Raw genomic sequence first — 14746 nt, 5'->3', positions numbered from 1 at the left:
TGCACCTCGGCCCTGCAGGCTGCTTGTGACCTATGCCCACTGCCACTCTCCTGTTTCACTCTTTGTGACTCAGGTTGGATGTTAGCTCCTGCAGAACGTCTCCTCCAGCCTCCCCTGCTCCTTCCCACCTAGGCCACCCTTCTCCTCATCTCCCCGGCATCCAGAACTTTCCTCTGTGCAGACAGAGCACGTGTGCTATGGCGGTACTTCATGTGTGCCCCTCCCCTTCCTCTTAGACTTTGAGCTCCTTGGGTGCGGGGATGCTGTCTTTCTTCTTAATTCCTGATAAACGTAAGTGGACTTTATCTGGGGCCACAGATTTGAGTTTACTTCCTAATGAGCCAGCTTGGAGAAACAGAGAAGCCCTTGATCCTGGAGGACCCGGGCATCGAAGGGGACACACTGGTGGCTCCTGAGTGGAGCTGACTGCCTCCTCCCTAGGAAGAATTACACATTTTTCTTTTTCCACATACAGTCGTTTCTGTGGATGACTCAGTGAAATTACAGCAAAACCTGATGAGTCATCCATCCAACAGAAGGAACCTAGTGTGAAACATGGCTGGCCAGCCAGGGTGATTTTTGTGCTAAGGGACAGGGAGAAGCCACCAACCTGTTCCAAGTATACCTCTGTGCTGCCTCGAACACTGCACCCCACGCAGATGGCGCCGACAACCCCACCTGAGTCACTGAACTCTTGGCAGACTGTTGGGGTTGTTTAGAAGTCTGTAGTTTTAGGGCCGGCCCGTGGCTCACTCGGGAGTGCTGATAACACCAAGGCCGCGGGTTCTGATCCCATATAGGGATGGCCGGTTTGCTCACTGGCTGAGCATGGTGCTGACAACACCAAGCCAAGGGTTAAGGTCCCCTTACCGGTCCTCTTTAAAAAAAAAAAAAAAAAAAAAAAAAAGTCTGTAGTCTTGAGAGTTTCTGGAGAATATGGGGTGGCAAGAGCCAGGACCCTGGCATCTGACCCAATGGCTCTGGCTGCAGGCTGGTAAGCCTCTGCCACCGCTTCACAGGTTCTGTCACCCGTGGGGGGCTACCAGGACCCCTGGGGCGAGGTGTACCAGAGCCTGGGACTGAGTAGGTGGCAGCGAGGGTGCTGTGGTCACCTGCACATGTCTGAGAATCACCTTCTCCCTCATCTTGGAGTCAGGGCAGATTCTCTTGGGCTTCAGGATGTTTCTTGGGGTTTCAGTCGAGAGTGCCCTCTGTGTTGCCATCACCCGTGTTGACATGGCTTTGTCATTCTTTATTGTCATGTTTTGCCGTGGGTGTCCCCTTATTGCTGAACAGAACACAGGAGATTTCCCTGGAGTTCACCTCAGGCGTTGACACGTGGATGAGCATGAGCGCAGACCCTAGTGCTGTTGGCCTGTCCTTCTCGCTGTGGCGAGCCCCTAGGTCCGTGGTAGAGAATAGTCATTCTGGCATCGCCTGGCGCATGTGCCCTCAGAGATTTCCCTGCTGGAATCCTGTTTATAGGGTACTTCCAGGGTAGCCCATTCATAGTTTTCACCCTATACTCTAGGTTTAGATGTGGCTATTGACATACTTGGTTCATAAAGTCTAGGCCAGACCTAAACCTTAGTAGCCGGAGGCGAGGAGATGAGGAAATGCGTTGATTTTCCACAACCCGCCTCCCGGAGGTTTTACTAGGGAGGGTCAGTTCACACTGACCTTATGGGGCAAAAATCCAGTCTTGCCAACTTTGCTCTGCTGTCATGCAGTGGTGATTCTCTCAGCTGAAATGTTTTTGTCCTTAGGTTACACACCAGGCAACATTCTAAAGGCCTCACTGGGTGGTGGTTGGGGACTCTGGCCTTGGGGTGGGATTGCATGGGGTTTCATTGAATTCTGGCCCTGCCACTTCCTAACTGTGACCGTAGCCAGGATATGTAACCTGTTTCTCACTTTCCTCACCTGTAAATAGTAATAATTTAGGATAGTAGTCCTCTCTCCAACAGAGTTGCTGTGATGATAAAATGCATATGTGTATTCCGGGCTTAGGAAAGAGCCTCATACACAGCGAGACGTAAAAATCTCGTGCTGTTCCCATCATAACCTGCATAACACTAAACACAGAGAATGGAGATATCCTGTATGTGAAATCGCAGTGTCTTTGGAGAAAGACCATCTTGTACATGAGTTGTGTTTGCATATTTTTACCTGGTCTTTGTCCCAGAAAGATTTTAGGTAACTTAGAGGAATACCATAATATTTTGAAAATGTAGACTGAGAAGCAGGTCCACAGCAGGGCCAGGAAGAGGACTGCAGCTGCTTGTCCACGCCTGCCCCCGTTCTGTTGGAAAGGATGCAGGCTCAGCCTTAGGAGGTGCTTGCAGGTGGGTCAGGGCTGTGAGAGCCAGAGTCTCTCGATCCGACTTTTAGGACGGGTGGTCACAATGATGAAACACTGTCCCAGGTGGCCTGTTGCTGTCTGCCATTCACCCTTCTGCAGTCCCACGTCTAGGAGAGGCGCTGGAGAGCACTGTGGGAGCTTGAGCTGAGTGGCCCCAGTTTTCCATAATTCAGCACCATCCTGCCAACACGTAGGGGGTCCTGCCAGTGTCACGCTAGGCAGCCCTGCAGAGAGACCCCACTCACAAATCTGTGAGGACCAAAGCCACACCTTGCTCGGAGCTGTAGGAGGAGAGACCAAGGAGGTCGCCTCTGCTGAGGAGGCTCATGGAGGGGTGGAGGAGGCAGAGATGGCTGAGGCAGATCTTGGAGGACAGCTTAGGGCTTCTTGGGTGCAGCTGGGGGAAGGCAGGATGTTCCTGTGGAGAGAATGAGATGGTCTGCATGGACTGTCTGGGATGTTGGGTGTGGGACAGGCATGAGGGGCAAGGCTGAGGCAAGGCGAGCCGCCCTGCTGCTCCTGAGGCCAAGGCGACCTGCCCCCGTGGTGGCGCCTTCTCATACAGCACTGAGTCCAAGACGATGCACAGCCTGTGAGTTTCCTGCCTCCTGGGCAACTCAGAGGTGCTGTGTATCCTGCTTTGTTCCTCAGGGACCAGGCCTTAATTAAGAGGGGCAGGCAGTTTAGAAAGACCCTGAGTTCTCTGTGCACACAGGTGCCAGTTGTGCTCCTGGCCAGGAAACAGTTAATTTAATTAGGCTCAAGTGCCGGGTCATCTCTTCAGGGAAGCTTAAGGTTACATGTGGACAACAGGAGCCTTGTGTGTGCCAGGGGTGGACTCAAATATAGTGATTTTAATTTCTCCTTTCAATTTGTCTCTTCTTTGTTCTGCCCCTTCCTGACCCTTCTTTTAGAAAACTGTTCTGGCCTCTTATTCCAGGCCAAGCTTCCGAAAGGCAAAGCTTTTGAGTCTTGAATATGAATGGCTGATGCCAAGCCCGGGAGGTTTGCCTTTGTTTATTATTTATCTCAGGGATGGTTTGGGCACCTGCCTAGGAAAAGAAAGGGAGGAAGAGGGTGTGTTTCTAGAGAAAGCTCTTTGTTGTTACTAGCATGTGAAAATCTCATTTCTAAGTAGAATAAAACATTTGTTGGTCAAAAATGATTTCCCAACATTGGCCCCCTTGGTGGCTTCATTTCATTAGCCCTAAGTCACCATAAGCCCGGCCCCCTGAGCGCCTCATACAGCCAGAGCTCCTCTGCCAGGTGCGTCCCATGCACCAGCACCTCGAATCGATGGTCACTCTCATTTCATATTCCCGAAATTGGGAAGTTGCTCCTTATGCTTAACAGGGACGTTTAACAACGTTCTGGTTAACAGTACATCTTTTACAACTTGGACTTAAAGAAGATTATCTTTAGAGGCAAGTGCTCACTTAATGAGAAGAGAGACTGGATCTGAAAGAGTTGAGGGGGGACAGAACCTCTCATGTGGGGTTGGGGGCAGCGCCAAGTGGTGCGGCTCCCGTTTCCGGCCAGGCTCTGCTGGGTGGCGGGCACAGAGCCCCTGCCCAGAGTCCAGGAGGCCCCTAGGCCCACATTGGAAAGGGCTGTGTGCCAGGGCTGCAGAGCGCATGGGTGGAGTGATAGGATAGCCCAGCCCTGCAACCGTCCCAGCCGACCCTGGACTCCCATGGGTCTACTCTGTCTGGGCACCTGGGAGGGGAGGCTTTGGTCCCCACAGTCCCATGATTCCCCCAATCCAATTTTCTACCCCTCCCCTGTCCTCTGAGGCTGCCTGTGGGTGGGAACAACCATCTTGTTGGCTGGTAGGTCCTGCACTCGGCAGGGCTGGGTTAAAGTTTCAAATTGCTATTCTAGTTCCTCTCCACCCTCCACTGGCTGTGAGCGCTGGGACCAGCAGCTTCCTGGGCTCCCTCATCCACAGGCAGAGAGGGCGCCATTGGCCCAGCCCCAGAGCAAGTTCCAATACTATTAGCTCATGGAGCTGTCATCCTGGGGTGACATGTTTCAATTCCTTGTGGGGTGAGCAAGGGCCTCTGGAGGTCATTGGGTTCCCCTGCGATACCCCTCTGGTCACTCAGACATACCACTTGCCTGCGTCTCCTGGAGCGTGAGCTGCTTCCCGCCTAAAACAAGCTTAACCGCCTGTGTGTGACTTGCAGACCAGGGTGAGGTTGCCACGTGCAGGTGCTTTCTCATCAGAGGGGGCGGCCACGCTCCAAGGTGGAGTCAAAACCCAGGATTGGGTCACGTGAAAATTGTGCTGTCATGGCTCAAAGTGTTTCTGATGACACACCGAGGTCCTTGTAACAAAGCTGCCCTTAGGATTCGAGAGAGGCTTGTGCTTACTCCACACTAAGTAATGGCATTGGGGGTCCTGCGCCCACCTGGATGGGCCTGAGAAGGAAGCCCTACTGAAGGGGTCAGTCCTTGTGATCATCCTACGTTATACCTGGATGGGACCAGCCTGCTGCACGCCCTCACGGGGATGAGGAGGAGGCTTTCTCCTGCGTGTGCTCCTGTTCCTTTGTGAATTTTTACCCATGTGAATGTATTACCTATTACAAATAAATAAAAACTTTAAAAATTTTTTGAGAAAAGTAGTGTGCCAGGGCTTCCCCTCCCACTTGGGTGGCCGGTAGCTGCTGCCTGCCGGGTCCCACTCCAGCCACATCAGTGTCTCAGTGGGCTGGCTCCTTGGATGTCATTCATGTCATCTCCATGTCACCTCTTAGACCACTGATTCTCCCCCCACAGTCCGCCCTTCATTCTCCTTCAGGTTCATGTCATACCCTTGCCACTCTTGGGAATGTCTCCATGGCTGGACCCTGCTTGTCAGAGCAGGGTCACCTACATCCATCTTGTCTGTTGCTGAATCCTTGGCACCTAACACAGTGCCAGGAGTGGGCACTCAGTATGTATTGAATGAATGACTTTCTCCACATAACCCCCAGTTTCTGGGATTTAGGAAGGTTACACTGAGACAGGAAGTGGCAGACCCAGGATTTGAACCTGTGTTTGATTTTGAGGTTGGTGTTTTCCAGAATGCCACACTGTGTGTTATGTTTCTGACATGAGCCTTTGTGCTGCTAGGGGAAAAAAAAAAGGAAAGTTTGGGGCCTTGGAAAAAGATAAAAGGAACAAATTGTAAACAGAGCCCTCTGCTGGCCGCTGGGAACTCCAATATCCGGTTCTTTGCTCAGAGAGTGGGCTGTTCTAACGGGAGTGGGGCCCGCCGGGACCCTTCCCAGCCTTGATTTCACCATTGCTCATCTGCGTGTGCAACCGAGTGAACGGAGCCTGTTTTCGATTCTTATCTCTCTGGTGGTGGGCTCTCAGCCAACGGGCAGATCAAAAGATGGAATGTGTTCATTTGGCCATTTTATAAAAAACCAAGGTACAAGGGTGCACTTCTCAAAGGCAAGGGCGCCATGGATTAGATTATCCATGGAGTTGAACTGGTCTGGCTTTTGTGCTTTTTTAAAGGGTTCATCTCAAGTTTCTTTTTCTGGTTGAACAGTTTTTTTCAACATTAATAACTAATGGGGAAGAGGAAGAGGCAAAGTAGAACCATATGGCAGCACAAACACAACCTCACTTGTGGCCGGAAACTTCTGATTTGTATCTCTTTTCATGATCAGCTGTGGGGTTAGATAGTAGAAAAGTATTCAGTTCGGGCAAAAGTAAGAATGTATGTCATTTTTTTTTTTTTTTTAACCTGGTTGTACTGTAGCTCACATGTCCTTCCTCAGACATTGGCAGGAGCTATATGACTTTGGGCAAGTCGTTTCTCTAAGGCCCTGTTTCCCCTTTCTTTAAAACGGGTACGTATATGCGTGAGGGCTCTTTTGAGTAGCAGAGGAGGTGATGCAGGTGGAGTTGATAGTGCAGTGCCTGGCATGCAGTACCAGGTATTGGCTATTACACCCTCCACATCCTTATCCTCATTGTTACTAAGGTGTCACCTGCTGCCATTGCTAATGGCATCTGAGCCTCTGCCTTACCTTCTACCTCCTGCGTTTTTTTTCTCTCCCTGCCCTAGGTCACTTTGCTTCCCCCCCACCCCCCGCATCCTTCTGGTGGCCCCCTGAGCACCTGTGAGCCAGGCGAGATTATCAGTGGTGAAGGGCATAGCGTTCCTGCTTCCTGGGTGTGGTCATGCTCCATTGTGGCAATAAAGAAATTGATGGAGCCCTGAATCTCCCCACCAGTAAGACAGCAGACACTGTCCTGGTCAGTGCATTGTTGTTTATTATTCCATGTCACTGGGGATTAAGTCTAAATCTCCCCCAGCAGCCTGGATTGTCTGGCACCTTTGGTGTTTTCTAAACATTGCTTACAAAGGCTGGTGAGCAGTTCACATGGGCAGCACCCCCCTTGCCAGAGGCCCTGTTTGGCCTCAGAGGAGGCAGCAGCACCAGTGACCCCCCGGCTTTGTTTGGATCTGTCTTTTCACTTAAATTGCTGTGCAGACTCATGATCCATGAGACTTGATGGGATCTTTTCCACTGTTCTAAGCACTTGACAGGACTAGGGGGTGGGGGCAGGGGTTCAGACGAGTGTAGGGAAAGAGTTGCTAACTAATTGACTAGTTAGATTACAGAGATAAACTGTCTTTATTCTGGTTCCATAATATGATCTCAGAGCATGGATTTCAGCTGGCATAGACTAAGTGCCCGCCGCAGCGGGTGTGATGCTATGCTGGGTCTGGAGGGCCAGTCTCAGCCTCTGTAAGCCCGGAGCCAACACATGATGGAAAATGCTACCAAGGACAAAGTAAAATGAGAGCTAATGGCAGTATTAGAACAGCCCTCTCAAAAGCATTTGGGATTCAGTTAATATCAGTGTTACTGGGCCGAGCCTGTGGCGCACTTGGTAGAGTGCTGCGCTGGGAGCGTGGCGACTCTCCCGCCGCGGGTTCGGATCCCATATAGGAATGGCCAGTGCGCTCACTGGCTGAGTGCTGGTCACGAAAAAGACAAAAAAAAAAAATATCAGTGTTACTGCAAGAATTCCAAAGAATTTGATATCTTGATAAAGAAGTTAGAGTTTATGCAGGGTTCTGAAGGATGGGTAAGATTTCAAAAGGGAATGGGGATAGATTGCCAGATGTAGCAAATAGAAATACATGTGCCATGTATTTTTGGACATACTGAATACTAAAATATTATTCATTGTAGATCTGAGATTCAAATTTCGGGGCTGGCCAGTTAGCTCACTTGGTTAGAACCCAGCCTTATAACCCCAAGATCATGGGTTTGGTTCCCCATACCAGCCAGCCACCAAAAGAAAATAATGATGATAATAATGAAATTCAAATTTAACTGGCTATCCTATTTGAGGGTACTTCAAAAAGTTTGTGGAAAAATAGAATTAAAAGATAATACTTACCTTTCCATGAACTTTTGGAAGTACCCTCATAATGTATTCAGCAACCCTAAATGGGGAAGTTTTTTTTTTAAGGCAAGTCAAGTGAAGCAGTGGGAGTGGAGAAGGAACACCGCGATCTGTAACTAGTTGTGATCAATCAGTTGTAAACACCACTGCACGCGGACAGCGTAAAGGGGAGAATTTTTAACTGGAAGAATGCAGCGCTAACCTGCATGTTCAGCAAGCACTGAGTAGAACGGCAGGGTTGTTTAAGAGTGTTCGGGCAGAGGTGGAGGGGTGGCACAGGTGTAAGATAGGACTGGCAGGTGGTGCCAGATCATGACTGACACGCCTTTGGCAGCCACTCTGGTACAAGACTGTAGGCACATCACATATTCCACAGCACTTCTTGTTCCCCATGATGATAACTATAGCATTATTATTCAAGGACAGATTATCTTTGATCAAAAGAAACAGAGCTGATGGAAATATAACACAAAAACATGGCCCAACTCGAGAGCTTAATAGAAGGCCAAAATTGTACCTGCTTGGGTGGAGAATCAGTCAGCCATAGCAAATCCCAGATGCCTTTCACAGCAGGGCAAATCATACACCTTGCATGAGTTCCCTGTTTTTTCTGTGTGCTGCCACAATTTTTTGAGTTTCAGTTTAAATATATGTTTTTCTGAACCTGGCTGTGGACATTCAAAAGTCCAGGCACAGAAGTTCAAGGGTGGTCTTTATCTGATGTAGGTCACCTACTGTTTCTGACAAATGAGCAGCCTGGGGCTTTGCCCCAACTTGCGTGGCTAGTTTAGAGCAGAGGCTAGAATCCAGGTCTCTTAATTCTCAGTCTTGCCACCATTGCTGTGGCTCCTCACTATCATATATTAATAAAAATGCCAGGGCTTTAATTAAGGCTCCAGTTTTCTTTAGTTGGTGCTTTCTCACCACATCATGGTAGGATGCCTGGTTGGAACCACAAGTGAAATTGGTCGTTGGCATCCATCAGAATTTAGTTCTTGACAACAAACTCTTTTGGTAAAGATTCTTATTGCATACTAGTTTATAAATTTAAAAATGAAGTGGATTGGAGTTGGGGGGGCTCTGTGTTGTAAAACTCCTCTCCTCTCCTTCCTCCCCCCCAGGACATTAAGCGTTTGCTGTGTGTCAGGCACTACCGTAAGCATTGGGCATATAGCAGCAGTAAGCAAGACTGAAAGTTTACATTCTTTACATGGTAAAGTTTACATTCTAGTGAGGGGAACAGATGACAGATCTGTGAACAAATAATTCCAGTTAGTGAATGTGCTAGGAAGAAACTATTGAAATGGTTTTGATCTGTGGATTAGCCTCTTGGGTAGGAGTGAAGTCAAGCCTCTTTTAGACCAGACCCCACCATTTCATAAGCTGTCCTGTGTTGGGGGACCTAGCTGCAGGCAGCTGGACTGGTGGGAAAGGGGAAACAGCTGGCTCCAGGCAGAACTGGGGTTAAGAAGAACTGGGTTCTCAAGGGCCCATTTGTGTCCGGTGCCCAAAGCAGCATAGTGAATTCAGGTGCGATCTAGGCTGGTGAGGCCATCGGAGAATACTAGACTAGAGATGGTAATTAGTCTGAAGGAGGAGAGCTGGAATATGAGCATGTCAGGTACTTACAAACGCACATGCATTTCTCTGTGCTGGGCGCTATCCTGAATACTGAATGCACTATCTCATGTGATCCTCAAAATCACGTGGGGATCAGTACCCGAATGGATTGCTTTTACTATCTCCACTTTACAGGTGAGGAAACCAAGTGACGTGACTTGCCCAAGGCTATAAGGCCACTTGTAAGTAGTGGGGCCAGAAGTCTAACTTCAGAACCTATTTGCTTAGTCCCTACTGTAATCCAGGATAAATTAGGTTGATAGTGTCAGGACTCCAGCCAGATGGAGTGGGGTTCCAGGGCAAAAGTGGGGGCCCAACAAGTAAGCCAGGGCAGCAGCCCAGCAGTATAAATGGAGATGCTTAGAACCAGGCTGTGCTGTGATGGGCACATACCTGGGTGTCCAGTGTCATTACACTGGACCTGCAACCTCACAGCAAGACCACCTCGAGATCCCAGCTGCCTTAGGTGGGAGCTATGAGGCCCTCCTTTCCCCGCCACGACTTCATACCAGGTGAAGGGCTCTGTGGCCAAAGCTGAGCAGGGTGGGGACGGGAGGGGGTTAGTTGCCACCAGAGTGTGCCTTTGGCATGCACTGTCCTTCCCTTATCTGTATATTAAACCAGAGTTCCAGAGTGGGAGGAGCAGGGTCTCTGGAGTCATCTAGCCCTGGTTTTGATTTCTGTCTCCACTGCTCACTTCTTGTGTGGCCCTCAGACAACTTAATGACTCTGGGCCTCCACTCTAATCTGTAAAATGGGTACAGTATATACCTACTTGACAGGGTATAGATTGTGAGCTTTCATGTAAACAGTATGCTTTATGTAAGGGCATAGCGTAGTGCATGGTATGTGGCAGGCACTTGGAACTGAGAGGGGGGTTGATGTTATCACCAAAACTAACTTTGAAAACCACCCGTTTTTGTTTGGGGGAGGGCAGGTACACAGGCACCTGTTGCATGGAGAGACATTCAAAAAACAAACATGTTGTACCCAAGGGTTGGTGTGTGCATCTTTTAGAGTGCTGCTCCCTGTGCAAGAAGCCAATCATCTCGCTGAGGCTAGAATTTATGTGAATTAGAGGACGGGGCTACCATCCTTTAGTTGTGCCGGACAGCGCTTTACAAGCTGAGTTCCAGAGCACCCTGGGGGTCAGCAGAGGGGCCCTGAGAAGCCCAAGGAGGGAGGGTGGTCTCTGGTGGTGGTGTTCCCTGATCTTGTCTTTCGATTCTGGTGAGGGCCTCCTGGAGGATCGCAGGAACCGCTATAGCTGTCAGCCCTCTGCTGAGCGGTTCTGCTGGTTGTCTTTGCCACATGGTTTAACTTTTCCATTGGGAAGGGTTATTGGTGCAGTTGGCAGCCAGTGGCCTGGTAAATGATATGGTGGGGCCCCCAGAAACCCAGACCCATGAAACAAATAAGTCAGCACATTGAAAATATAGTATGGAAGTGACTCAAGCCTGAAGGAATCCATTTCTGAAAGTGATGCTGTTGCTTTCCAGAATATTTTGGTGGAAATTAATGTTTGAGTTGGGAGGAGGCAGCCAGTAGCCCAGTTACTAGCAGGACCATGTGTCAAAATGTGCAGCATTTGCCCTGAGAGTCAGTCCTTCCTGCCCTGAACACAGGGCCATCCTTCTAGGTGAGGCAGCCCCCGGGTGGGCCACCAGGGCCTGTATGTGGTGGTAAGCCCGTATGAAGCTCCCTTTGCAACAGGTAGGGTTGCCTCCACGAGGTGACCTAGTAATGCTTGGCCAGGGGCCTGGAACGTATTTGAAACTCCACCCAGCGTGGGAACCTGTGGGAATTTTCCAGCATGGACGGGTTATTCTTCTCCAAGTTCTTTGGATTCCTGTGTATTTGAAATGTTTACCTTCTTCTCAGGACTTCAGCATGTGCTTTGCCCACCAGAGACCAATACCAAGCATATACATACTTAAATTTATTAGACCACCCTGGCAACCAGGTAATTAAAGCTGCACACGGTTTTTGGAAGGAAGACTGTGTTGGAAATCATGCTCCACTGTAATTTAAGAACAGGTTTCTTTATAGAGGGACACAGTTGGTGTCAGACACATGTGAAAAAGAAAAGAACAGGCCCATAATGTTGGCGGGATACCAAGGGCCAGATGTTAAATATACTGACCATAGTACAGCTACAGTTATCATTAGTCAACCTGAATTCGGTGTGTTATTTTAACCACTGTTTCTACCTTTTCCCTTTTTTTCTGTCAGGTCCCCAGTCTATGTGAAGATCTCCTGTCTTCTGTTGACCAGCCATTGAAAATTGCCAGAGACAAAGTGGTGGGAAAGGATTACCTTTTGTGTGACTACAACAGAGACGGGGACTCCTATAGGTGAGCTCATGCCCCAGGAATGAGGCAGGCATGCCAGCCGTGCCTGGGCCAGCCATACTGCCTGCTGCAGACCACTGGATTTTGACAAGCTGGCAGCCCGTTACCTCTTCTGCCTTCCTCTTCTTTCCTGCCTTTTCCTCCCCTTTCCTGTCCTCTTCCCGTCTGTTCATCCAAGCACCCAGCAGATGTTTGTGGGGTGCCTCTGTAAGCATTGGAGATGCAGCAGGGAACAGAAGGCCCCTGCCCTCATGGATCTTATAGTCTAAAGGGATAGGGATATTGTTATCAAAAACAACTGTCCCATTACAATCGCATTAAGTCCTGCAAAGGGCAGGGTACAGGGTGTGCATATAATGGGGAACGTGAGGGCAGGGAGGGTCTCTGTGGTTAAGGGATGCTTGAATGCAGCACTGTCACATATGCAGCTCACCTTTCTTTCCATCACTGTGCTGAGGGCTGTAAATAACTAAGATGACATTAGTCCTTGCCCTAGGTGACTGCTTACCTGGTCTCAAATAGAAGACACATTCATGCAGCCAGTGCAAAGCGTGCTTGGGGTATGGGGGTAGCACAGAAGAGGCCATGTCAACTCCAGGAGGACTTCCTGAAGGAGGTGATGTCTGAGCTAGGTTTTTGAGGGTGCATAGGAGTTATATATATTTTAAAAAGTGTGTGAACGCCAAACCAGTCCAGTATTTCCATGATGGATTGCTGTAGTTGCTGCCTTGGAGAATGGTGGAGGAACATAGTCAGCTTTAGGCTCATTTGGAGGCCACAGGACCCAGGCATTTTGAAGCTTCAGACTAATGCTGTCTTTGGAGTGAGGAGGCAAGGCATCTGAAAAAGAGAAGCAGGAAAAATTAGGAGTCAGCCAACGTGGGCTCCAAACCAGCACAGATCCCTAGAACTGACTTTTTTTTTTTTTTTTTTTTTTCCTTTTTAAAGATGACCAGTAAGGGGATCTTAACCCTTGACTTGGTGTTGTCAGCACCACGCTCACCCAGTGAGCTAACCGGCCATCCCTGTGTAGGGATCTGAACCTATGGCCTTGGTGTTATCAGCACCACAGTCTCCCGAGTGAGTCACGGGCTGGCCCTAGAACTGACTTTTTAAGAGACTAAATAACTATTTTATAACACTGTCTCATTCCTAGCTTCAAATGGAAGTTAGGTAGAGAATATCTTTTAGCCTAATCGAGGCCAGTGACTAGAGGAGAAATGGTGGGAAGGTGTGAGAGTTGATGTGAGTTTTAAAGGGACAGCCCGCAGCATCTGTAGGCGGGGGGTGTGGAAGAGGACGGGTGCGAAGGGTGGTCACAGCACCCTTGGGCCTGAGCAGCTGGAGGGTAGGAGCTGCTGTTGATTGAGGTGAGGAAGACTGGGAGGAGTTGGTCTGGGGACACTTTAAGCTTGAGACGCCCATTGGATCGAAGTGGAGATGTCAGGTAGGCTGCAGATGTACGGCCTGGAGTTCCAGGAGAGAGGTCTGGGCTGGAGACAGGACCACAAGTGTCCCAGTGTAGAGGTTTGAAACAGCCTTGACATAGGTCAAATTCAACCCTGAAGGGCCCATTCTGCACGCCCCTTGGCTGGTTGTGGGTGTGGTGTCCAGGCACAAGCCTCCTTTGGAGCCTTGGAAAGAGAAGTACGGTGAAGGTGGTAAGTGGTCTGACAGGCCAGGGAGCACATCGCCATGGGGAAGCGTCCTCGCCAGGCGTGGGGTTCAGGGAAGACTTCCTGGAAGAAATGGTCCTTCAGCCGCTCTTACTTAACGTCATTATTGTACACTGTTTCTTCTTTCTCCCTGAAAACTCCAGCTTGCTGTGTACAGCAGCTGTTCTGGGGAGCCAGTGGAAGGGTGGATCAGCGTCCATGTCCATGCGCAGGCCAGGCCCTCAGGGACATGGTACCTCCAGCCCCTCCAGGCTGCCCTGCCAGCCCCGCCTGCGTTCCCGGCACCACAGAGGGCTCTGGGGCTTCTCAGGCCTTCAGAGGGGAGCCTGGGGTGTCAGGGCAGAGCTCCTGCCTTTCCTTTCTTCCCTCCTCGAAATGAAACTTCAAGGTCTTCTGATTTTCTCCACACATTTCCATCCTAACTGTGCTTGATCGTTTGCTTAAATAAGATCCTTATGGCGTGACCGTTGCCAGCAGCACTGTTTGAAACCTGTTAGCTGAGACAAAAAGCCTTCTCGGAGGGAAATGAAAGGCCTGACTTTTGAAATCTAAGCGTTTCTGTCCATCTGTCTTTTTTCAAATGGCCTCCATTTAAGCTCTTAAATGTGTTCTGAGTGCCCCTTCCACTAAGAATATGCTGGGTAATGTTATGATTTTTCCCCCAGCTACAATTACCCCGGCTCCAGGACTAACAGCTTGAAATGTTGTTGTCTGTGAGCCAGGAGAAATGTGAGTTACAGGCTTCTTGAAAATTCCAGGCCCCCAGTCTGAGATGGGCTCTTGTGTCTAATCAGGTTGCCTTTAAATGAAAGCCGGTTGGGTTGGGTCTGCAAGGCCTGCAGGAAGGCAATGGTCTTAAATGTGGACAACGTCAGCTTATGCGTGTGCCAAAGGGAACGCACGTCCACACTCTCAGGCTCTTGTCCATTCCCCTTGGCGAGTGGAGGAACCAGACCTTGTTTACAGATGAACGGTGGTAGTGACAGCACCCTTCAACTGTGCCTTTGTCTCTGAGGTCTGGTGAGAACCCTTCATTGTGGTTTTGGATTTTTTTGGTTTCTTGGGTTTTTTAAACATTTACTTGTACACAGTTTGGTACAGTGTGTTGTTTCAATACACGCATATACTGTTTGGTTTTTTTGTTTTGTTTTTTTTTTAATGCTTAGGTGTCCCTCAGCAGAAAAAACCAAACTTGCTCCATGTCTGTTGGTTTGGAGGACTACCAGCAGAATTCCTCTGGGGCCTTATCTCCTCATCCCAAGCTATACGGTCTCAGTCCATCAACAGCATCTGCTGAACACTTACTCTGTGCTGGG

General features: G+C 49.4%; 1 protein-coding gene across 2 annotated transcripts in view; it reads left to right on the top strand.

Annotated features, from left to right (window-relative positions):
- The window catches only part of CAPZB (capping actin protein of muscle Z-line subunit beta), a 129855-nt gene that overhangs the window by 71911 nt on the left and 43198 nt on the right, over positions 1–14746 (top strand). For both annotated transcript variants that reach the window (XM_063104524.1, XM_063104523.1), the window contains exon 3: positions 11636–11757. In XM_063104524.1, the coding sequence (XP_062960594.1) occupies positions 11636–11757 (122 nt within the window). The remainder of the gene's footprint in view (positions 1–11635; positions 11758–14746) is intronic.

This window comes from Cynocephalus volans, chromosome 8 (assembly GCF_027409185.1).
Source record: "Cynocephalus volans isolate mCynVol1 chromosome 8, mCynVol1.pri, whole genome shotgun sequence".
In the NCBI taxonomy this organism is placed as follows: Eukaryota; Metazoa; Chordata; class Mammalia; order Dermoptera; family Cynocephalidae; genus Cynocephalus; species Cynocephalus volans.
The sequence above is the reverse complement of the archived record's forward strand: the minus strand, read 5'-3'. Positions and strand labels throughout refer to the sequence as shown.